The 26,153-nt window shown below is 43.1% G+C and overlaps 1 protein-coding gene across 8 annotated transcripts in view; it reads right to left on the bottom strand.

Annotated features, from left to right (window-relative positions):
• Positions 1–22,403, bottom strand: part of LOC115136900 (arf-GAP domain and FG repeat-containing protein 1-like) — a 41,818-nt gene extending 19,415 nt beyond the window's left edge. For 2 of the 8 annotated variants that reach the window (XM_029672797.2, XM_029672807.2), the window contains exons 1-7: positions 22,034–22,403; positions 10,131–10,224; positions 8,675–8,790; positions 7,771–7,933; positions 5,277–5,460; positions 3,216–3,326; positions 2,307–2,393 (exon numbers count right to left, since the gene is read on the bottom strand). In XM_029672797.2, coding sequence (XP_029528657.1) covers positions 2,307–2,393; positions 3,216–3,326; positions 5,277–5,460; positions 7,771–7,933; positions 8,675–8,790; positions 10,131–10,224; positions 22,034–22,200 — 922 coding nt within the window. In that variant the 5' untranslated portion in view covers positions 22,201–22,403. The remainder of the gene's footprint in view (positions 1–2,306; positions 2,394–3,215; positions 3,327–5,276; positions 5,461–7,770; positions 7,934–8,674; positions 8,791–10,130; positions 10,225–22,033) is intronic. The other 6 variants (XM_029672798.2, XM_029672799.2, XM_029672800.2 and 3 more) reach the window with 5 other exon arrangements.
• Positions 22,404–26,153: the final 3,750 nt, after the last annotated feature.

Here is a 26,153-nt window from a genome sequence, read left to right as displayed (position 1 = left end):
ACATAGGCTAATGTAAAATGCATTTGAATTTTTTCTTGGAATAGAAACACCATAATATTTATCAATTTAATTAAGCTAAATTTCTAACAGTATAAACAGCACAACAAATACAGTAATTAATCATTTACAAACACATTTAACAATCCCATATAGTCTGTTCAAACAAAAAAAGGTAAGTCTTTAGTACAGCCAAGATTAAAAACAGTCAAATGCATTCAATCGCTAAAGCTAGCATGTTGCGGTTTATTCATTGTTTAATTATTCAAGGCTCCCTTTGTTATTTCATTTTATAACTAAAAAGCGTGACTGTATTTAAAGACACGGATGACTTGTATGCTGTGTGATGACATGCACAAATGTATGGATGATTGATTGATATATGTATTGAAGTAGGCCTTTATGCCAATAAGTAAGATACGTGAAGACGGCTACAGTAAACAGGACTGTGAAGCCTACAGTGCCATGTCATTTCAATAACCATTCCAATAAAAACCTTGAACCCACCTGTCCCTGACTTTTCCTAAATATGTGTATTTTACACACTAGCAGTAGGCCTACATTGAGATAAATACCATAAAACCTCCAGAGAATGTTATCCTCAATCTGCCATGAAGGTCTGCTGCACCATATGCATATTAACTGTGCTTATTCTACGATTTTTTATTTTATTTTGAAGGAGAAACCATTGGAATATGCTCTTTCGGATAGGGTATAGCAATCAAAACATCTGGTCTGCATGGACCTTAGTATAATTATTTGGAAAAGTAAGCAAGCGCCAACAAGCTTCAAAAAGACACCCTCAAAGCTGCCCTCTGGTGGTTGACAGTAAAATACTATGATGTCATTCACTCCAAAATGCCATACCATTCCGCAGCATCCTGCAAGCTGTGCTATTATACAACTTTTAAATGAGGACCCACTGTACCTGCTGGTTCTGAAAGGACCCGGATTTGATCTATTCTACACCATGCATGAGCTCATCATCCCCAACCCGATAGCAATCTCACTCTACTCAACGAATCTTGAAGTCTGCGAAACACGGTGGAGGCTGGCTCGGAGCAGGGAGAGGTTAACCTTGCTCCGTTCTTTTGTCAGAGCTAAAGATGGTGTCCAGGTCAGGCAGAGTTGCGTATCTATCGGTGGGGACGCTAGTAGTGCCTCTGTCTCGGTCTTTCGCCCCATTGGGCGTTCCTGCGGTGGAGGAGTTACTCTGGCTCTGGGACTGGGAGGAGGAACTGAAGCATCCAAAGTTGACGCTTCGGGATTTGGGGAAGTGGTAAAAATGTGCTAAATTGCTATCGTTAGCTAGGCCTCCCCAGAGGAAGTGCTACCTGGGAGAGAGAAAGAGATGACAGAGGAGTCACACAACAGGGGCCTGGGGGTGTGTGTGTTCCTGACTGTGCAGTGTAAATCTAGGGGTCTGGATTGAACACTGTGTGCTACTGGAGGCAGGCAGGCAGCATCAACAGAACACAGCAGTGTCATCTTTCATTTACAACAGCACTGTGCTTCGTCTGACCTGAAATCAATGGAAAGGATCTGCATTATACTGCTGAGTAGTATAACTGTCAGATCTAATGGAGTCAACGGTGTCAGACTTGAAATGAGCCCAACAGCACTCATGGTCCTTAGTCTGACTGTACCAAGAGCCACACAGTAACTTCAAGTGTGTTTGTAGGATGATCATAGCCTTTCTTAACAATCATCTTACCCTGAGGGTTAGTTAGGCACAGAGACTGAGGTTGGTCACTGTCTGACGAAACGGCGTGAGAGTTGAAGTAAAGGAAGAGAAGGAGCATCACTTCACTGGGAGTGGTTTGAGGGTAGAACCTGACAGTTGCTATGGAATAATAAATCCTGTCTACTCTCCTGTCTGACAAATTAACACACCTACAGTGAATCATCGAATTGCCTACACTGTTACAAGATCTTAGTACAATACATAGGTGGAGAAATATCTTTAGATTAATAATCTCAAATCATTCTTCAAATGATCTTCTGCAGGATAAGAATTCCAGAGGCCGAGGTAATAATTGCCCATATTTTCTTTCAATAGCTGGCTGCTGTTTAGACTGCATGACATCATGTTAGTTTGCACCAATGTCCTTGTACTTCTGGATATGAACAGGTCAGCAAACGTCAAAGAGCATACAACACACGCATCCACAGACAGACAGGCACACACACACCAATAGGAACAACCATAGACATTAATTTGGGGAAATCTTTAGAGCCTACCAGACAGACAGAGGGGAGAAAGGGCAGTTAGGTGTTAGCTAGAGGCTGAGCCCAGTGAGAGAACTTACTGTGAGCACCTGCACCCGGGTGAGGGAGAGCAGTGCCAGCGGTGGCAAACTCACCCACACTGCGGCTGGATGAGAGGGACGTGAACGCTGGCAGCCAAAACAGGAGGGGGCGGAGGGAAAATGAGTACCAGAGAGACAGGGTGGGGGGAAAAAGAGAAAGAAATATAAACCAAAAGGGGGAAGAAAGTGTGTGAACATCACCCAAAAGCAAAATGAAATCATAACGGAGCGAATGGAGTCAGTGTTAAAGCGGAGGCCAGGCAGTGTGGTGGTCAGTGTGAGTGAGAGCAGGAGGAGCCTTTAGAGAGGGGGGGGGGTGCATCTCCATAGTCTAAAGTGGTTTCCTCTCATCATCTGCACAGATCTGGAAAATATAGGCTAGTTGAAAGCAGACATGAGAGAAAGGGGTACATTTATTAGATTCTTTCAGATCAGTGCGGATGAAAGAAAGGAGAGGACGCCACTGTAGAGTGTTGAGATGCACCCAAAGAGCAGTGCATTCCCATTCACCACCGTGTAGAAATCAAGAGGTCATCTGCAGACTGCAGGCATTAGTCTCCAACAGAGGGCAGTGTGGTACATTCAAAAGTAATTCCCTTGACTGTGGGTGGGGAAACTAGCCAGTGAGTGAGCGTATGTGGCTTGAGCAGCCAGCCAGCTAGCAAATAAAGAGCCAATGAGAGTGAAGAAATGAATGGAGCGGAGTGGAGCCATGGACCAGGACGGTAAGAAGTGAGTGACATAGACAAACAAACACATATGGAGATCTATGTCCTAACATAAACACAGACAAAACGGACACAAAACGCATGACGAGTAGAAGTGAGAGAACTGATGTGAGTGTAACAGAGAGAGAAAGTGTGTGTGAGATAGAAACAGGTCACGACAGGTGAATGGAGCATGCTCTACCTGTATGTGAGGTCTGGAAGGGGGCTTGGGGTGCAGAGGGGAAAGCACCCGATGGACCCGCGCTCCCAAACGCATCAAAGTTAGCAAAGTCTGCATGTGCGTTCTGAGCAGCTGGAGGTTTGTAGGAGGGTCAGACACACGAAAAACAAAAAAAAGGACAAACAAAACAGGACACAATGAATGAGATGATTAATGGGATGCACATGACACATTCTGCATCCCAAATGGCACCCTCGTCCTATAGCGCACTGCTTTTGACCAGAGCACCCTGGTCTAAAGTAGTGCACTAAATAGGGTATAGGGTGCCATTTGGGATGATCCGACCGAAATGACACATTGAGAGATATGGAACTAAACTAGATGGAGCTAATGACAGACTGGCACCAGATGACAATGACAAACCAAAAACGGATGTGATGATGACAGGTTCACCTTCTCCTATAGGGCACCGCCCTGAACCTAAGCTCATGTTCCCTTCTAGTGTGTGTGTGTGTGTCGCTGTCTGGGTTCAACCCATTGTAAATCTAGCATATCTATTCATTTCACGCTTTCTCATGGTCATGGCAATACTGAATGATAAAAATACAACATCAATCAAAGCAAAGTTGGTAGAATGCATAGAATTATTCATTTAATAGGATCTCTGTGGTAGAATGTTTGAATTTAGAACTTTTGATTGGTAAAAGTAACAGTGTTGATTTGAAACGCATTTTATTTATTTGCCATGGTGATTCTATTCATAGAGTACAATTACATTTGAATAGAATGATATCACAATTTTAAAGAGCAACTTCAGTAGAATTTAGGATGTTTGGTTGACTGGCACCAATGTTGACTTGGAACTCAGACGTGCGACTTGATTCTGCCATCTACACTCTTTTTTTTTTATGAACTTCCAACACCCAGCGATTTCACCAGTCCATACCATGGATGGCACAGAGGCATCAATATCTTCCTGCAAGAAGTTCAAATTACATTAACAATGGTAAGCAGCAAATACTGTATTCTTACCATAATTTGGTCAATTTAAGTTTTGATTTGGCTTATTATTGTGTATTTCTCAAATTCCATGTAGATATATATATAGAATTGGTTTTTATTGCAACTTTAGGTGAGGTCCTCTGAGTCACTCAGAGATCTGGCATTGTGAGTGGTACTGGAAGTCCCAGTCCCGGCTACCACAACCAGCACCAGTCTGAGCAGGAGAAATAACATCTGCTCTACAAGCACATGGAGATTATACGCAAGGTGGAGATCTATAGGAAAGTCAGGATGGAGTTCTACGAGGATGGAGTTTTAAAAGTCCTTCTGATAAAGAGATGAAAGCCATCCGGGGAAGTTGGCTGCATAGATGGGCTTACTGTGAATCTCTTGATTTATTTTGTCGAAGTAGTAGAAAGATAAGAAAGGATTGCTAGGTTTAGTACTTTTTGATAAGGGTGTAGGTTATTGGCCACTTAAAACAGGATTTAAAAAATATATATTAAGTATCTAATTGTAATGTGCCTTTTTTGAGTGAGTGTGTGTGTGTCTTTAAGCCTCGTGTGTGTGTGCTTACTTGGTGCTGCCTCTCTGCCCACAATACATGAAGTTCGAACTTTATGGCACTTTGAGGATGAGAAAACATGATCCTCTGAGCAAACACAAGCTAACAGCTTCACACTAGCCTCATTAGTAACCATGGAGACTGACGGCCCAGAGCCCTGTTAGACTTCTATAGTGTCTGGTGATGCTTTACATAGACCAGCGTGATGGACAACAGGCGGGGGGGTGAAAAAGTGATGGCCAATACTCTTGAAATTAAGAAAATGATAGTCTCTAAATCTTCTTCCACTACCATAAAACACTTTGGACAGCTGAAGAAAGCACCCAAATATTTTTCAGGAAAGTTACTTTTTATAATTCTATAAGTATGAGTGTATCATTGAGTATTAGTATCATTGACCATTTAAGTCTATCCACTATGCAGTAGATGTAACCACCGTGCCTGGTGTTTTTCTGACTCAAGGTGTAGTGACCGCTCCAGGGACCGGTGCAGCTCATGACACTCCTCCTGCTTACCTGGGTGGCTGTTGAAATGTGCAAAGTTGGCAAAGTTGGCTGCCAAGCCTGCTGCGGTCTGCGAGTGGGACGGAGCAGCGAAAATGTCTCCGCCCAGGTCGCTGAGGAGGTCAAACTTCTTGTCGTGGAACTGCTGCTGCTGGCTCAGCTGGAGGGCCTGGGCCGCACGGCTCCCCACCGGAGACTGCAGAGACAACAGGGCTGTGTTCATTAGGGCATGACACGCATTTCTTATTGGACAGAAGTTCAGATGGAACTTCCCTGTTTCACTCCATTTTGTGCTAAACATGACTGTTACCTCACAGATATATCTGCACTTCACACTGGTTATCTTGTTGAAAGCAACTCACAAAGAGATATGTTTAGACTACTAGAGCCAGAAGGTTTTCCTGAACACATGACCTGAAACAGCTTCTATCTCAAGGCCATCAGACTTAAATAGCCATCAATAGCCAGCCTCCACCCAGAAACCTGCCCTGAACTTAGTCACTGTCACTAGCCACAACCAGGTTTCTAAACCCTGCACCTTAAGAAGCTGCTGCCCTATGTACATAGACAAGGAATCACTGGTCACTTTAATAATTTTTGCATACTGTTGTACTCATTTCATATACAGTACCAGTCAAAGGTTTGGACACACCTACTCATTCAAGGGTTTTTCTTTATTTTTACTATTTTCTACCTTGTAGAATAATAGTGAAGACATCAAAACTATGAAATAACATATGGAATCATGTAGTAACCAAAAAGTGTTAAACAAATCTAAATATATTTTAGATTCTTCAAAGTAGCCACCCTTTGTCTTGATGACAGCTTTGCACATTCTTGGCATTCTTTCAACCAGCTTCACCTGGAATGCTTTTCCAACAGTCTTGAAGGAGTTCCCACATATGCTGAACACCTGTTGGCTGCTTTTCCTTCACTCTGCAGTCCAACTCATCCCAAACCATCTCAATTGGGTTGAGGTCAGGGGATTGTGGAGGCCAGATCATCCGATGCAGCACTCCATCACTCTCCTGCTTGGTTAAATAGCTCTTACACAGCTTGGAGGTGTGTTGGGTCATTGTCCTGTTGAAAAACAAATGATCGACTCATCTGGTTTGCGCTTAGTGGGACTACGATTGCTGCAGAATGCTGTGGTAGTCATGCTGGTTAAGTGTGCCTTCAATTCTAAATAAATCACAGACAGTGTCACAAGCAAAGCACCCCCACACCATCACACTTTCTCCTCCATGCTTCACTGTGGGAACTACACATGTGGAGATTATCTGTTCACCTACTCTGCGTCTCACAAAGACATGGCGGTTGGAACCTCATCAGACCAAAGGACAGATTTTCAACGGTCTAATGTCCATTGCTTGTGTTTTTTGGCCCAAGCAAGTCTCTTCTTCTTATTGATGTCCTTTAGTAGTGGTTTCTTTGCAGCAATTCAACCATGAAGGCCTGATTTACACAGTCTCCTCTGAACAGTTGATGTTGAGATGTGTCTGCTACTAGAACTCTGTGGGCTGCAATTTCTGAGGCTGGTGACTCTAATGAACTTATCCTGGGTCTTCATTTCCTGTGCCAGTCCTCATGAGAGACAGTTTCATCATAGTGCTTGATGGTTTTTGCGACTGCACTTGAAGAAATGTTTAAAGGTCTTGACATTTTTTGGATTGACTGACCTCCATGTCTTAAAGTAATGATGGACTGTCATTTCTCTTTGCTATTTGAGCTGTTTTTGCCATAATATGGAGTTGGTCTTTACCAAATAGGGCTCTTCTGTATACCCCCCTACCTTGTCACAACACAACTGATTGGCTCAAACGCATTAAGAAGTAAATAAATTCCACAAATTAACTTTTAACAAGGCACACCTGTTAATTGAAATGCATTCCAGGTGACTACCTCATGAAGCTGGTTGAGAGAGTGTGCAAAGCGGTCATCAATGCAAAGGGAGGCTACTTTGAAGGATCTCAAATATATTTGGATTTGTTTAACACTTTTTTGGTTATTACATGATTCTATTGTGTTATTTCATAGTTTTGATGTCTTCACTATTATTTATTCTACAATGTAGAAAATAGTACAATTAAAAGAAAAACCTTGGAATGAGTAGGTGTGTCCAATCTTTTGACTGGTACTGTATATATAATGCCATCATACTCAACTATTGCTGTATATATATATACACACATACACTATACTATTCAACGTATTCTACAGATATACTAAATATTCTATCCACATACTGTCCATACATCACACATACTCCGGACTCCTAATATTTACATGTTTCTTAATTCCATTCCTTTACTTTTAGATGTGTATGTATTGTTGTGAATGGTTAGATATTACTGCACTGTTGGAGCTAGGAACACAAGAATTTCGCTACACCCACAATAACATCTGCTAAATACGTGTATGTGATTAACAAAATTAGATTTGGTTATGGAAAAAGTTGTATGGCCTGTTATCAGCCAGCTGAGTAACCAGTATGTGTGTGTCTTACCTGACTGGGTGTGTGCTTGTTGAGGTGCAGGGTGGGGGCGGACTCCCCCAGCAGTGTTTTGAGGGGACGGACTTCGGGAGTGCTGCTGGTGCTGCTGGCTGACGAGCCTGAGATTGAGGCATGGACCGAAGCCACCACTTTGGCCTGCTCCGGGGGAACAAACCTAATCATAACAACAACGGTGTTCAATTGGTTACACAGCAACAGGGTTCAATTCAAATGGACTCCTATAACCCAGCATCTCAGAGTAAGAGTGCTAATCTAGGATCATAATGAATCAGATTACATGGACAAGGGGGGACCTGATCCTAGATCAGCACTCCTACATACAGCTCCTGAACATTAAAACAGAAAAAGTCTGTTTAATGTTGGCTGCTCCTGTGAGAACATTTATGCTGCATGGTACGAGCTGGTACGAGGTAGACGGGAAACTAGATGTCTATGTTTTCGATGAGAGCACAACGGGAAATGTCGTCAGCCGCCATGGTAGACTGGACTTGCCGCAAGAGTTCAAATATTGCAACTTTTTCCATCTGTCATAGTGTTGTTTTCTACCGGATGTTGATTTGCACTTTGTTTACTGTAATCACCATCACCATTGCAACGCATACCATCGGGCTGGCTTGCTATTGCCGTTACCCTCTTGCTTTCTTGTCCTGCAATGCCGACTGGTATGACGGTTTTAACTAACGCATACAGTAACCTAGATATCATCCACTAAATACACATGTGTTGTTACTGATGAAAAGTGCCTTGCTGCTCGAGGGCCAACTGCAGTGAGCTGCCAGTCTCCAGGGCTTCCTCATGCAGTGAAGCGAGGCGCACCAAATGGTGCCCTATTCCCTTTTTAGTGCACTCCTTTTGGCCAGAGCCCTATGGACTCTACTCTACAGCAGCCACTCACCATCTCTTCTTCTCGTATTTCTCCTGAAGGAACTCCTTGACTTTCTGTGGTTCCCTGAAGTCCGGTATGGAGGCCGTTCTGTCGTCGTAAAGCCCCAGCCATATCTGTTTGCATGACTAGAGAAGACAGACGAGAGAGGGGATGGACAGAAAAGGCAGAAAAACGTGTTGGTGAAAAATGTAAGGTGAATAGTCACAGGTTAATCAGAAGATGTGGTTCGTCACCTTTAGAGAGGAAAAAGACAAACATGAAAAAAAGAGACAACCCTTCAACACCTCCAGGCAAAGAGAGCAGCAGAATGTAGCACATTCAGGAACACTCTTGGGAGCCCGGAAATGGAGAGATCTACAACCAACTTGCCAAGTGCTAAGAGACGTTCCAGTAAACACAGACACCTAGGATTTTACAATTAGAAGCAGACAAACAGAACACATAATGAAACATAGACGGACAGCTGGACAGAGAGAGAAAGGAGACAGAGAGCGCGAGAGAAAGACAGGCACACACTATTTAAAAAGTGGAGAGACAGCAGCAGACAGTAAAGTCAAGGCGGAAGATAACATGTCCTCCAAAGGCTTGTGTTGGTGTTTCCAATAGGCCTAGAATATTCTTCTCACATAAAGCACCTGACACGCATAGCCTGCAGAACAGCAACAAGGACAAGCACAGGCTCAATTTTGTACCACTACCTCCCATATCATCTAGCAGAAGCGCATTACTCCAATTTGAAATACGCAGCAGATTAAAGTGTGTGTTTGTGCGTGTCAGGACCAACGTGTGGAACGCATGAGAAAGCATCAGAGCACCATCTCCTGAAAGAGCTGCTGTGTCTGTTTTGCCGTGGCCACCCAGTCGGCACGCCACCACGCTATTCTCAGCAAACACACAAATCCCACTTTACAGGATTAGGGGAAATATCTGTGGAATGTCACCCAAAACCAAAAGGGGGAAAGATGAGGCCGACCATATAGGATTCTAGAACACAAAGTAAGGATTTCCATGATCTAGGGTTAGAATAAGTTTCAGGGCATTGAGGGCAAGGAGTCAGCCAGCCAGCGCTCCTTAGACTAATGTGAATAGATTTAAGAGGTGGAGCTACAAAAGGTGGCCTAGCTTGGAGGACAATGGAAGTTGAATAGAAACATAGGCTACTAGCCTGGTTCCAGATCTGTTTGTGTGTCTGGCCATCACAATGGGCATAGAGGTCAGAAAGAGAGCATAAACAGATCTGGGACCAGGCTAGAAAAACACTTCATCATCATTATAAACGTATGGATTTCTGCATTCTAGTCTCCATCAGGGTGCTAAGAACTGGAAGAGCTGGACAGTGACAACAGAAAAAAAAAAAAACTGTTTGCTTCCCTTTGGTTCCTAGTGAATACGACCCAGGCAGACATCAGCCATGATGACAACAGTCCGGGGAGGTCTGTGGGGCCTGGTCGCCATGCCAGCCTACCTCATTGCCGTGTTTCTGGAGGAACTCGATTTCCTGTTGCGTGAAGGTTGTCATGGAGATGGACTTCACTCTGTGGGGTGGGTTCAGCCCTCGCCTGAGGACAAGAGAGGGAGGAGAGAAGAGAAGGGGGGAAGAGGAGGGGTGAAAGAAGAGGAAGATGGGAGAGAAGAGGAATAGGAGGGGGGAGAGAACAGTGGAGAGAGGGAAAGAAGAGACAAAGAGGGAAGGGGGTTAATTAAATTGTAAAGCATCACACATGAAGAGCCCTCCCATTAAATAGGATCATAAGATCCAGATCCCTGGGGCGGCAGCGTAGCCTAGTGGTTAGAGCGTTGGACTAGTAACCGGAAGGTTGCGAGTTCAAACCCCCGAGCTGACAAGGTCGTTCTGTCGTTCTGCCCCTGAACAGGCAGTTAACCCACTGTTCCCAGGCCGTCATTGAAAATAAGAATGTGTTCTTAACTGACTTGCCTGGTTAAATAAAGGTAAAAAAAAAAAAAAAAATTAAAATCCCTGTACCGACTCCTACTCAGACTGGAATGATTAATTAGGAACGTGCTGAGTTCTGCTGGGCTTATTACTGCAGAATCTGGGACAAGGACAGAGCAGAGACATCACTAGAGAGGAGGGGGAGAGAGAGAGCAATTCTTCCCTTGTATAGTCTAACAAAACAGGGGGAGCGTGAGGGAGCGAGAAATTCAACCCTTGTATAGCTTAACAACACGGGTACTGAACCCCGGGTTGCCGTCACGACACACAAGACATAACTGTTAGTTCACTGAGCTCAATCCTAAATGGTAGGCCTCGATCTAAGAATCAACACTTGTCTTTCAGTCTCATGCAAGGTTACTTATTAGGCAATGCTCGTTAAGTGACCTAGCTCTGCTACACTTGAAGGGAGTTAGCCTTAGCCTAGGTGTGAGTGTGTATATATATATATATATATATATATATAGATGGAAGGAGATGGATGGGCGATCCATAGCCATACACTGAGCACACACACACACACTAATATATATACATACACACACACACCTAGGCTAAGGCTAACTATATATATATATATATATATATATATATATATATATATATTAGTGTGTGTGTGTGTGTGTGAGAGAGAACGAGTGTTTGATGAAAGTGTGAGGGCTTTTAAAGTATGTGTTTGCGTTCCCTTGTGATGTGTGAGTGAGCCCGAGACATCAGGGAGGCTGGTTTCCTTCCTCCATTTCCTGTGCACGGCTCTGCTCCTGTGTGCCTGTGTGGGCGTGCGTGCCATTTAAAGAGAGGAGAAAAAAAAGTCTGCTGAGGAACAGCTGAAACTGTAATCCGTGTCACTCAGGTCACCTGAGCCTCAGCACTTGTGAAGACAATCTCATTAACGTTTGCTCTAGACCAGTGGTCCGCAATTTTTTTTATAGATGTTTTGATTTTATGATTTTAATAATACAATTTTACATTACTTTTCACAATGCAAAATGTTGAAATTAATAATAATAGGCCTGTTCACATTCACTGCCTAAAAGGGCAAAATTTGAATGCCACGATAATGTAAAAAATAATCTACGATTGGTGGTCCTCGCACACACCTCGCCTAAAGAGTCTCCATGGAGACCGAAGATAGATCTACAAGCTGTAGAGAACTGGGAGGGAGAGAGCGATGCTTTGTAAGACTAGACTAAGGCAGATCTTCAATTATTCACTGCTCTTGCCTTTAGCCCTTTGTTGAAATGAAGGATGAGTCCCACCCAAATGGTAGAGCAGCTCAGTGTATGGCTATGGATCGCCCATCCATCTCCTTCCATCTTCAGTTCTATACAACATCACTCAACTGACCGACTGGAGCCGCATTCAGAGAGCCCTGGTCAAAAGTAGTGACACTGGATTGGGAATAGGGTGTCATTTGGGAAGCGGCCTATGTTTTGGGTTCAATTACTGACCTATTGACAGACAATGACAAAGTAGGAAACAGGAGTAGTTGTCGACAATTAGTATTAGACTAGCATTCGACTAGAGCCAAGTAATAATTTAGCATTGCAGTTACATCAATGGTAAGGTGTACTCAGATTTAGTATTCGGCTTCGAGGTTTGTTTGTTTTTCACAAAGAGAGTGACTAACACATCATGGTCTCACACAGAGATTACAGTCCATCTATATCACAAACAGACCAGGTCTTATTCACCAGACACCAAATGAAAGTTAAAAACGCAGAAGGGAGTAGCTGAACTTGAAGGCTTGTTTTCCACTGCAAACTGTTTTTCTAAGGTGTGCAGTGCACTAATGAATGTGACCCAGACCAATACATGGATTAGATTCAGCCGGTTAGATCATTCCGACCGTGTTCATGCTGGCAAAGTACAGCACACCCGACAGTGTAGTTGTGGCTACTAGTGTGGGGAACGTTTGACTTTTCAACCTTTTCTCGCTCTACTCAGACTGGCCAATTATCCAACCATGAGGGTGAAGTGAGTGTTTGTGTGGGACTCACTCTCTCTCTCTGTGTGTCTCTGTGTGTGTGTGTGTGTGTCTCTCGCTCTCTGTGTGTCTCTCTGTGTGTGTGTGTGTCTCTCTCTCTCTCTCTCTCTGTGTGTCTCTCGCTCTCTCTGTGTGTGTGTGTGTGTGTGTGTGTGTGTGTGTGTGTGTGTGTGTGTGTGTGGAGGGGGGAGCCTGGGGCACGTGAATGATCAGTTCAGTCTCATGAGGAGGAAAGTAGGTCAGATACTGGGAGAGAGTTCCAAACCCCTTCAGCTCTGAAATAGGATGGCATCCCACCGCAATTGAACAATTATGACACTTATTAATCCCTCTGCGAGTGTGTGTGGTTACAGTGAAACGTTTGATTTGCATACCCACTATTTTGTCGCTCTCTCTCTGACAAACACACACAGTATGTGTAAAGAGCTGAAACACCCAGCAGGGGAGTGTGTCATTAACACACTGACTCCTCCAGGATGAGAGAAAGAGATAAAGGGACTGGTAGTGCTGAACCCACGTCCCAGCAGAGGCAATCTATGTAGCATCCTCAGCAGCCAACACCTCTGTAGTACTCAGGTCAACATAACTATAATTGGGCTCAGGAGTTTTTACCAATCACATGAAGTAACCAGAAAATAATTCAACTAGGTCTGAGAGCTTTTCCTGGTCAGGTCACGTGGTCAGGTCCTAGCTGACGTGGTCAGAAAATAACTGTGGTTCCTGAACTATGGTCAATTTTTTACATTTTACCTTTATTTAACTAGGCAAGTCAGTTAAGAACAAATTCTTATTTTCAATGACGGCCTAGGAACAGTGGTTTAACTGCCTTGTTCAGGGGCAGAACAACAGACTTTTACCTTGTCAGCTTGGGGATTCGATCTTGCAACCTTTCGGTTACTAGTCCAATGCCCTAACCACTAGGCTACCTGCCGCCCCATGTTACTATAGTAACTTCCTACTATAAGGAAACCTCTACAACAAACATTGTGTTCCTCATGGGAAAAGCCTCTCCACCTTCATATGGAATGTGTTAACACAGTAGATTTAAACTCCACCCATTAAACATGCCGGCGGGAGGGAGAGGGGACGAGTTAATAACTACTCAAATCAGTTAGCCTAACTAACTGGCCTAGTTACCTACTCAAATCGATGACGAGACCAAAAACCAACTATTAATCTTGAGCCAAATCAAAAGGCATTAGGATCAACAGAAGGAAAGACCGCCACTATCAAGCATCAGTCTTATGAATGAGCGTTGAAATAGTTTTTGCAGATTGAAGTTTACCTTTGACCCAGAGGGTCTTTAAGGTAGGTTCCTGTAGAAGGGAAGGGGGGCTAGTCAACAAAGTAAGTGCCTGTGGTTAACAAGAGACAGAGCTCAGGAGGAGGATGGGCGTGGAACTGCTCACATTTCCCTCACATTCCTTTAGCTTCTCTTTATCCTCTCCTGAGGTCCATCCATCAGGGTGTGGGAAGGACAGACACGGCAGCAGCACTAAGAGCTATCCTATCAATAATACAAGCACCTCCTTAAATTATAGGCCTAAACCAGAAGCTTGTAATACTATCATTAGCATATGTCAGGAAGCTCCATCCATACAACACAAGAGTATCAAAGAACACAATGGGCTAGTTTCCCAGACCGAGATTAATTTCTTATGGTTGGGGGGCAGTATTGAGTAGCTTGGATGAATAAGGTGCCCAGAGTAAACTGCCTGCTACTCAGGCCCAGAAGCAAAAATATGTATATTATTAGTAGATTTTGATAGAAAACACTGAAGTTTCTAAAACTGTTTGAATGATGTCTGTGAGTATAACATAACTCACATGGCAGGCAAAAACCTGAGAAAAAGTCCAACCAGGAAGTGGGAAATCTGAAGTTTGTAGTTTTTCAACTCTTTGCCTATCCAAGATAGTGTACATTTGGCCCGATTGCACTTCCTAGGGCTTCCACTAGATGTCAACAGTCTTTAGAACCTTGTTTGAGGCTTCTACTGTGAAGGAGAGAATGAGAGCTGTTTCAACCAGAGGTATGGTAGAAGGCCATGAGCGCAGTCAGGCGCGCGCCCGTGAGAGGTAGCTGCGTTCCATTGCATTTCTAAAGACAAAGGAATTCTCCGGTTTAAACATTATTGAAGATTGATTCTATACATCGTTTGACATGTTTCTATGAACTGTAATGGAACCTTTTGACTTTTTCGTCTGGCCTGCACGTCGTGAATATTGATTTGTGAACTAAACATGCAAACAAAAAGGAGGTATTTGGACATAAATGATGGACTTTATAGAACAAAACAAACATTTATTGTGGAACTGGGATTCCTGGAAGTGCATTCTGATGAAGTTCAAAGGTAAGTGAATATTTATAATGCTAATTCTGACTTCTGTTGACTCTACAACATGGCGGGTATCTGTATGGCTTGTTTTTGTGTCTGAGTGCTGTACTCAGATTATTGCATGGTGTGCTTTTTCCTTACAGTTAAAAAAAATCTGACACAGTGGTTGCATTAAGGAGAAGTTTATCTAAAGTTCCATGCAAAACACTTGTATCTTTTATCAATGTTTATTATGAGTATTTCTGTCAATTGATGTGGCTCTCTGCAAATCACCGGATGTTTTGGAAGCAAAACATTACTGAACATAACGCGCCAATGTAAACTCAGATTTTTGGATATAAATATGAAATTTAACGAACAAAACATACATGTATTGTGTAACATGAAGCCCTATGAGTGTTATCTGATGAAGATCATCAAAGGTTAGCGATTCATTTGATCTCTATTTCTGCTTTTTGTGACTCCTCTCTTTGGCTGGAAAAATGGCTGTGTTTTTCTGTGACTAGGTACTGACTTAACAATTGTTTGGTGTGCTTTCGTCGTAAAGCCTTTCTGAAATCGGACACTGTGGTGGGATTAACAACAAGTTTATCTTTAAAATGGTGTAAAATACTTGTATGTTTGAGGAATTTTAATTATGAGATTTCTGTTGTTTGAATTTGGTGCCCTGCACTTTCACTGGCTGTTGTCATATCGTACGTACAAAGTTAAACCTACTCCTGGACTTAAAAGCATGCTCATACAGAGTCCACCCTTAAAAATACTAATCTGGGTGTGGGAAATTGTCCCACGTAAAGTAATTTGATGTCTCTCAGTCAGCGCTAACCTCCTCTACCCTTCCTGGGAAGCAAAGTGAGAGAAGAAGTCAATTCGCAACTTCCTGCACTTTTCCACTTCCTGTTTAACCACCCTGCTGTTGCAAAACAGGGCCAATGGGCCATGCCACCACTTCCCCACACTAGAATCACACCAGGCTTCCTGCATTTATAGAGTACCACGAGGTAGACAGCAAAACAGTCCTTTCACCTGCCTCCCACACATCTCTATATCTCAACAACATGACAGTCGCTAAGTCCTGCCAAGAAAGATTTGCATAAGCCTCAGTTTAACTTCATAAGTGAAATGGATAGCCTGATCAGCAGAAAGGAGGATAGGTTAGATGAGGTCATTGTTCTGCTGGGAAACCAAATCCAATCCCACTAGTTCTAAAGATGGACCAGTTAGCTATTGTGTTATTTCATTGGAACAAGGTATAGACCACTAGCTAGACAACACATTAATAACCTACCTGAAATGGCTAGCCTATAGGCCTATGTTTGGTAGGTAGGTAAGACTAGGTAGCATACACTTTACAGTTTTGGCTGTGTGGCCTGTGTGTCTGAGTTTAGAAAATAACTAAATTATCCCCCATCACAAAATGTAATACCAGAGCACAAGTGGGAAATTCACAGTGTAATCCCTTCAGAACTATTAGAGAGATGAGAGACGGGCCAAACTATGTCCATCTGCAAACAATGATTCTAACAGTGTTCTCAGTTGAAGTGCACGTGAGTGCACAAACACCTTAGGTGCCAGAACAAAAACATTATAAACACAGCCCACCCAGATAGACTCAACCTAATGATGCAAGTACGTACCTAAAACAGTTCCAATGTGTGTAATAAGAGAAATGGGCTACTGTCCAACATTGGGGTGCAAGAACAATTCTGACAGGGCAAACCCAACACGGAGACAGGGGCACCTTAAAACCAGACTGGGAAGTAGCTAACATGCTGGACTACACTGGGCACACGTTGATTTTGAACATCCACAACAGATGCAATCTGGATACGTAGGTTGAAAGGTCAGGTCCAAACACATGAACCACTCATGGACATTTAGCTAGCTAGCTTAGCTAATTTTTCCAGGGTTATAAAGATTGGGTTGTTATTTTACTGGATCTTTGTAGAATTTTGACCCATTTTGAGTCACACAAAATTGTTTGTGTTCTACTCTGACAATGAATCTACAGATAAAAGGGGAAACCCAGTTAGTTTCTAGTAATCTCTCCTCCTGTAGCAGTAGTTGTAGTAGTAGCAGAATCAGTAGTAGCAGCAGAATCAGTAGTAGCAGTAGTAAGTAGCAGCAGAATCAGTAGTAGCAGTAGTAAGTAGCAGCAGAATCAGTAGTAGCAGTAGAAGAATCAGTAGTAGTAGTAGCAGAATCAGTAGTAGCAGTAGTAAGTAACAGTAGTAGTAGTAGCAGCAGAATTAGTAGTAGTAGTATTAGTATCAGAATCAGTAGTAGTAGCAGTAGTAAGTAGCAGAAGTAGCAGAATCAGTAGTAGTAGCAGTAGTAAGTAGCAGAAGTAGTAGTAGTAGTATCAGAATCAGTAGTAGTAGTATTAGTATCAGAATCAGTAGTAGTAGTATTAGTATCAGAATCAGTAGTAGTAGTATTAGTATCGGAATCAGTAGTAGTAGTATTAGTATCAGAATCAGTAGTAGTAGCAGTAGTAAGTAGCATAAGTAGCATAAGTAGCAGAAGTAGTAGTAGTAGTAGTAGAATCAGTAGTAGTATTAGTAGCAGAATCAGTAGTAGTAGTATTAGTAGCAGAATCAGTAGTAGTAGTATTAGTAGCAGAATCAGTAGTAGTATTATTCTTTGGACTTTATATGGCAGTTGGCAACCAACTTTAAGGTGCATTACTACCACCAACTTGACTAGAGTGTGGACCTCAGTTCAGATTTCAATCACCCACTTGGGTATATGCTCCTAAAAACCAATGAGGAGATGGGAAAGGCTGGACTTGCAGTGCATCAAACATAAAAAATAGAACCAAGTTCTATTTTAGCGCCTGGCTACACAGACGCTCTTTAACACGCGCAAGCAGTTTAGATTAAATGATTGAATAACATTGTATGTGCACATTCATTTTGCAATGCTTGCGAATGCAACGCAGGCGGTGTGGTAAGCATATAGGTCAGTCTCAATTCCCCTACCTCTTAACTGAGCTATTAAGGTCTTAATAGAGTAAGGGAGGGATACACACTTCCCCTTTTCTGCCATTATTAAGCTAACCATTATCTGCTAATGGACCATGACAGGTTGACCTCAGTGAGGCATTGAAGAAGGAAAGCGAAGCCCGGCGTCTCACTGGGCAGCATTGATGAAGTAATCAGGACATTACAATGAACATCTTATTGAATTAATAACCAATGTGGTTGTGTTTCTTTCTGAAGGTTACACAAGTGTCTCCACAGCGGGCACGGCAAACAGTGGTGGGCTTGTGTCCTAAGGGTGAGGCTGGTGCTCAGGAACTTGTGTCAAGACACTACAGAGACCGAGAGAGGTATTGGTTGCTAACCTAGCTCTGCAGTGTAGCCTATGCAAACTGGGTGCAATTGAGTTCAGCAGAAGGCTACAGCAAAACCTCATACACAAACTATGATGCTAGACTAGAATCTGCAAATGTACTGACTAGCACGACATGGGTGGTTTTAAGCCTAACTGTGTAAGCAAGAGAAAAAACTGAAATCCCCCCCCCAAAGACCTGAGAGGAAAGATGTTCTGCAAGTGATTATGAAAATATTAGCATAATGACATCATATAGATCTACTGCAGAATATTATAGGCTAGCAAAGCAGGGAGCGCTGGGTTCATTTTCATCTCATTTGTATGTCAGCAGGAATTATTTCAATGATGAAAAAAGCAAACAAGCTTGCTGCTGTTGAAGACACCGGATGATCTTCAACCTAGCTGCAAACCAGGAAATGGTGAACAGTACACCAGTGATGTCCTCTGTTTAAGATATGTAACAGGTCGTTCTTTACCATGCATGCAACCACCAGGCATTGTCAGATTCTGAACAAACAAGGTCAGGTTGACATGAAATAGCTGCAGCACATCAAAAATTCTAGTTTTTTTTCTCTGCCTGTATGGTGTTATAAAAAATATTTAAAAAACACACATATAAATATTATATATATATATTATATATATTTTACACACATTTCCTCAACAATATTTGACATTGCATTATTCCGGTGGTAGAAGGGAGGAGAAAAACACAGCTTCAGTCCCACTAATCCTCAAATCCCAAACTATACAGATGCTTGGTTACACAATAGTACAAGGCAGAGGTACAGCATCAACCTTGGATGACATTAATACTGTTAGCTAAATAGTGAGCCAGAAAATAGGTTGGGAATGATCAATAGTCAAGTCCCTACCTGTATAGTTAGCTAGGTAGATGACACTTGTTTTAATGTGGTCAACTTTGCCTGGTTCGATAACTAGCAGAGTTAGGTGGTAGACTAAAAAAATGCTGGCTAGCCACATGAGGAGCAAAGTTAGCTTGCTAGTGTGCAGGCTGGTCTCATAGACAAGACGTACCATAGTAAACCAAATTCCGTGACAGTCAAATTAGTACATGTTATGTTTGTTATGGTTACATAAAACAGAAGGTTAGTTAAGGAAAACTCCACCCCAAAAAATATATTTTGGTATTTGTTTCATTAGTCCATTGTTGATATAGTCCAAAAATGTTTTGCATGTCAACAAACAAGTTTTCAAGAAATATAACTTTCAAAATACAGCCATATGATGCACTTTGCATCAAATGATGCTACATTAGACTTCATATGATGCCCGATTCTACATCGACGGGACAGCAATGGAGAAGGTGGAAAGTTAAGTTCCTCTGTGTACATATCACCGACAAACTGAAATGGTCCACGCACACAGACAGTGTAACCCTGACCTCAGGAGGCTGAAAAAAAATATGTGGCTTGTCACCGAAAACACTCACTAACTTTTACAGGTGCACAATCGAGAGCATCCTGTCGGGCTGTATCACCGCCTGGTGACCTTCCCAAGTTCTCTCACGTCACCCCGCTCCTCCGCTCTCTCCACTGGCTTCCAGTTGAAGCTCGCATCCGCTACAAGACCATGGTGCTTGCCTACGGAGCTGTGAGGGGAACGGCACCTCAGTACCTCCAGGCTCTGATCAGGCCCTACACCCAAACAAGGGCACTGCGTTCATCCACCTCTGGCCTGCTCGCCTCCCTACCACTGAGGAAGTACAGTTCCCGCGCAGCCCAGTCAAAACTGTTCGCTGCTCTGGCCCCCCAATGGTGGAACAAACTCCCTCACGACGCCAGGACAGCGGAGTCAATCACCACCTTCCGGAGACACCTGAAACCCCACCTCTTTCAGGAATACCTAGGATAGGATAAAGTAATCCTTCTCACCCCCCTTAAAAGATTTAGATGCACTATTGTAAAGTGGCTGTTCCACTGGATGTCTTAAGGTGAACGCACCAATTTGTAAGTCGCTCTGGATAAGAGCGTCTGCTAAATGACTTAAATGTAAATGTAAAATGTATGGCAACTGCACTGCCCACAACTGCAGGGCTCTCCAGAGGGTGGTGAGGTCTGCACAGCACATCGTCGGGGGCAAACTACCTGCCCTCCAGGACACCTACAACACCAGATGTCATAGGAAGGCAAAAAAGATCAAGGACAATAACCACCAGAGCCACTGCCTGTTCACCCCACTTCCATCCAGAAGGCGAGGTCAGTACAGGTGCATCAAAGCTAGGACAGAGAGATTGAAAAACAGCTTCTATCTCAAGGCCATCAGATTGTTAAACAGCCATCACTAGCACAAAGAGGCGGCTGCCTACCTACAGACTTCATATCATTGGCCACTTAAATAAATGGAACACTAGTCACTTTAATAATGCCACTTTAAGAATGTTTACATTCTGTCACTGCTCATCCATATATTTATATATTCTTATCCCATTCCTTTACTAGATTGTGTGTATTAGGTGTTGTTGTGGAATTTGTTAGATATTAGGTTTTGTGGAATTGTTAGATATTACCTGTTAGACACTGCTGCACTGTCGGATCTAGAAGCATAAGCATTTCGCTACACTTGCAATAACATCTGCTAACCATGTGTATATGTGACCAATAAAATGTGATTTGAATAATACTAGTGAACGTCTAGCAACCCAAAGGTTGAGTGCGCAAATCTCATAAATGAAGGATTCTAACTTAACTTATCATTGAATTAATTCAATCATTTAATTAATAAAAAATAAGTCATAGAGCCCTACCTATTTTGAGTGTCCCGGATTTTCGTGTACTATGGGCGTGTTCGTAAATTCATTCTGACTATCTACTCCGATTTCAGGGCCCTCTGAGTGTGCCAGAGCGCAGAATAAGTGATGAATTTACAATGCTCAACACCCGTTGAATATGGCCGGTGTCAGTAAAAGTCGGCAAAAGGAATAATTAAATTGTTGCCAGTGGCACAGATACAGTCACCAACGCTGTGGATAACATTGAAACAGCTCTGCTAGGGCGAGTAAAATGGTCAGTATGGGATATTCTCTCATTTGTGTCTGGAAGTAGCTAGTAAGCTAGTCAATTAGCGTGGGTGCTTGACTACTGTTGTGAGGTCAGAACGCTCCGTTCAACCCTACTCCTCCGCCAGAGCGCCCAGTGACCGCTCTGAATGTTCTGAATTTACGAACGCCCAGACCACAAATTTATTTACGAACACATCCTTATGTTACGTCTACCTCTGAGTCCAGGTTGCAGTGTGAAAAGACTGCAGCAGCAGGTGACACGTTTCTTAACTATAGAAAAACACATATCATAGTCAGACTTCTTGCCTAGACACTTTCACATCTAGCGGCTTACCAGTTAGTTACTACTCCTGTAAACTGGTTAACTGATTGGAGCCAGCTAACGTTAGCTAGCTACCGGTAAATTGCCGTTATGTGGCTAGCTAGTTAGCCACCAGTGAGCTTACTAGCCAAATAGATGATATCTGTATCTGGTTAGTTAGTAAACTATCATATTATTGTACTAGATATATCGCGAAAATCTGCCTATATTTAGTTACCTATAGCTAACACAGCAGACACCCAACTCACAAGACAATTGCGGTTCTAAATTAAAAGAGACGGGGAGGGAGTGGATAGCTAGCCTAGCTAACGGTTAGCTAGCTAACGTTAGTAAGTAGCTAGTTAGCAGACATGTTTGCGGCCTGTCAACGCGGAATGAAAATGTCACTCATTCAATCACATGTGTACCTACAGTATGCCAGAGCACGAGGTGCAGACGAAAGACCCCACCGTCATGTTGGCATAGGTTGGGCCGCGCTGATCGCAGTCAAAGCACTTTCTGTTGGGAGGCAAACTCGTCATTTCTCTCAGCATCTTCAGGTGTTTCTCCTCCTGCTTTCTTTTCGCACTCGCCGCCATGACTGGGACAAATAGGGGAAGAAAAATAAAACCAGGGAAGGATGGGGAATTACAAGTAAAGGAAAAAGCTTTTGCTGCTAAACGGGTACCGACTCTGTCTGAAAGGAACGAAGTAGAGAGGCTACTTGTGCTGTCGGCTGAACGAGGAGTCACGCACTATCTGCGCTTGGTTTCCATGGGCAAACCAGCGCCACCCAGCAGCTTGACACTTATCATTGCATCATGTGTCCTAATTCCAGGCACATTCCTTTTCATCATACAAAGAGGAAACACCCCTCATCTCATACATCTTAAGATGTACATCTATTATTAGGGTATCATTACATTGGAACAAGAATTAGAGGAATAGAATAGTTAGAAGATAATATAATTGAAGATGTCAGAGATGTGTAGAAGTTTGTATGTCACCTTAGGCGATTATGTGTTATACATTTCAATAATCATAAATTGCTTATTTATTAGTGTTGGAACACTATTTGAGAATGTGCTATTCTTATTGCTTTTCTTATCATTCAGAAAAAAACAGCACACAATGTTGAGTTACATATAGTGTGATGGACTACTGCATTGAAAGTAAAAGAAAAGGCTGCTGTGCCCATGTGAGTGACTGTGCTTCACATCCATGGCTCCTACTGTATAAAAACAAGTGCTGTTTATTGGAACATACATCACTGTGGCACAGCTTCCTGCCATCCAGGACCTCTTTACCAGTTAGAGGAAGGCTCTAAAAATTGTCAGACTTCAGCCACCCTAGTCATAGATTGTTCTCTCTGCTACCACACGGCAATCGGTACTGGAGCACCAAGTCTAGGTCCCAATAGGTTCTTTACAGCTTCTACCCCCAAGCCATAAGACTCCTGAACAGCTAATCAAATGGCTACCCAGACTATTTTACATTTTACATTTAAGTCATTTAGCAGACGCTCTTATCCAGAGCGACTTACAAATTGGTGCTTTCACCTTATGACATCCAGTGGAATACACCCAGTCACTACAGAGATACAGGCGTCCTTCCTAACTCAGTTGCCGGAGAGGAAGGAAACCACTCAGTGATTTCACCAAGAGTTCAATGGTGACTTTACAACAGGTAGAGGTCAATGATGACTTTACAACAGGTAGAGGTCAATGATGACTTTACAACAGGTAGAGGTCAATGGTGACTTTACAACAGGTAGAGGTCAATGATGACTATACAACAGGTAGAGGTCAATGATGACTTTACAACAGGTAGAGGTCAATGGTGACTTTACAACAGGTAGAGGTCAATGATGACTATACAACAGGTAGAGGTCAATGATGACTTTACAACAGGTAGAGGTCAATGATGACTTTACAACAGGTAGAGGTCAATGATGACTTTACAACAGGTAGAGGTCAATGGTGACTTTACAACAGGTAGAGGTCAATGGTGACTTTACAACAGGTAGAGGTCAATGATGACTATACAACAGGTAGAGGTCAATGGTGACTGTACAACAGGTAGAGGTCAATGATGACTTTACAACAGGTAGAAAGCAATGATGACTTTACAACAGGTAGAGGTCAATGATGACTATACAACAGGTAGAGGTCAATGGTGACTTTACAACAGGTAGAGGTCAATGGTGACTTTACAACAGGTAGAGGTCAATGGTGACTTTACAACGGGTAGAGGTCAATGGTGACTGTACAACAGGTAGAGGTCAATGGTGACTGTACAACAGGTAGAGGTCAATGGTGACTATACAACAGGTAGAGGTCAATGGTGACTATACAACAGGTCTCTAGAGGTCAATGGTGACTTTACAACAGGTAGAGGTCAATGATGACTTTACAACAGGTAGAGGTCAATGATGACTTTACAACAGGTAGAGGTCAATGATGACTTTACAACAGGTAGAGGTCAATGATGACTTTACAACAGGTAGAGGTCAATGGCTTTGATAGGAACAACATTGTAGTTACTCCACAATACTAACCTAAATTACAGAGTGAAAAGAAGGAAGTCTGTACAGTATAACAAATATTTCTTGTTTGCAACGAGGCACTAAAGTAACACTGCAAAAAAAATGTGGCAAAGAAATGAACTTTTTGTCCTGAATACAAAGTGTAATGTTTAGGGAAAATCCAATATAACACTTTACTGAGTACCATCTCCATATTCTCAAGCATAGTGGTGGCTGCATCATGTTATGGGTATGCTTGTAATTGTTAAGGACTGGCTGAGTTTTTCAGGATAAAAAAAATAAACAGACTGGAGCTAAACACAGGAAGAATCCTACAGGAAAACCTGGTTCAGTCTGCTTTCCACCAGACACAAGGTCAAGATCTACACTGGAGTTATTTACCAAAAAGACAGTGAATGTTCCTGAGTGGATGAGTTACTGCTGAACTAAATCTACTTCACAATCTATGTCAAGACCTGAAAATAGTTGAGTAGCAATGATCAACAACCAATTTGACAGACGGAGCTTGAAGAAGATTGAAAATAATAAAATGTTCCACAATCTCTTAGAATCTTACCCAGAATGCCTCACAGCTGGAATCGCCGCCGTAAAAGGTGCTTCTACAGCGTATTGACTCTGGGGGGTGTGAGAACTTATGTAAATGAGATATTACTGTATTTATGTAATACAAGCAATAAAATGGCATCTAAAAACATGTTTTCACTGTCATTATGGGGTGTTGTGTGTAGATGGGCCAGGACAGGTAGGTGTGTGTAGATGGGCCAGGACAGGTAGGTGTGTGTAGATGGGCCAGGACAGGTAGGTGTGTGTAGATGGGCCAGGACAGGTAGGTGTGTAGATGGGCCAGGACAGGTAGGTGTGTAGATGGGCCAGGACAGGTAGGTGTGTAGATGGGCCAGGACAGGTAGGTGTGTAGATGGGTCAGGACAGGTAGGTGTGTAGATGGGCCAGGACAGGTAGGAGAACAGCCAGGACAGGTAGGAGAACAGCCAGGACAGGTAGGTGTGTAGATGGGTCAGGACAGGTAGGTGTAGAGGGGTCAGGACGGGTAGGTGTAGATAGGTCAGGACAGGTAGGTGTAGATGGGTCAGGACAGGTAGGAGAACAGCCAGGACAGGTAGGTGTGTAGATGGGCCAGGACAGGTAGGTGTGTAGATGGGCCAGGACAGGTAGGAGAACAGCCAGGACAGGTAGGTGTGTAGATGGGCCAGGACAGGTAGGTGTGTAGATGGGCCAGGACAGGTAGGAGAACAGCCAGGACAGGTAGGTGTGTAGATGGGCCAGGACAGGTAGGTGTGTAGATGGGTCAGGACAGGTAGGAGAACAGCCAGGACAGGTAGGTGTGTAGATGGGCCAGGACAGGTAGGAGAACAGCCAGGACAGGTAGGTGTGTAGATGGGCCAGGACAGGTAGGTGTGTAGATGGGCCAGGACAGGTAGGAGAACAGCCAGGACAGGTAGGTGTGTAGATGGGTCAGGACAGGTAGGTGTGTAGATGGGCCAGGACAGGTAGGAGAACAGCCAGGACAGGTAGGTGTGTAGATGGGCCAGGACAGGTAGGAGAACAGCCAGGACAGGTAGGTGTGTAGATGGGTCAGGACAGGTAGGTGTTCAGGGAGGAGAACAGCCTCAACCTTGACACATTAAAAGTGCTACAGGAACTCCATTGAAACGGTCTCATCATTACTGACCCAGATATTCAGAAGTGACCCAGATATTCAGAAGTGACCATGTATTCATGTTTTATATACACACATAACTGACCACAAATGTATTACAAATCTTGTCATTAACATTTCAAAAAGTAAAATCCTAAATGTTTAAATCAGGAGAGGAAGTGTGCCGCCTGCCGATCACATCCTGTTGTCCCAGATCTAAGAGACATCACGTCCTGTTGTCCCAGATCTAAGAGACATCACGTCCTGTTGTCCCAGATCTAAGAGACATCACATCCTGTTGTCCCAGATCTAATAGACATCACATCCTGTTGTCCCAGATCTAAGAGACA

The sequence above is a fragment of the Oncorhynchus nerka genome, linkage group LG11, assembly GCF_034236695.1.
Source record: "Oncorhynchus nerka isolate Pitt River linkage group LG11, Oner_Uvic_2.0, whole genome shotgun sequence".
NCBI classification, from domain to species: domain Eukaryota; kingdom Metazoa; phylum Chordata; class Actinopteri; order Salmoniformes; family Salmonidae; genus Oncorhynchus; species Oncorhynchus nerka.
The sequence above is the reverse complement of the archived record's forward strand: the minus strand, read 5'-3'. Positions and strand labels throughout refer to the sequence as shown.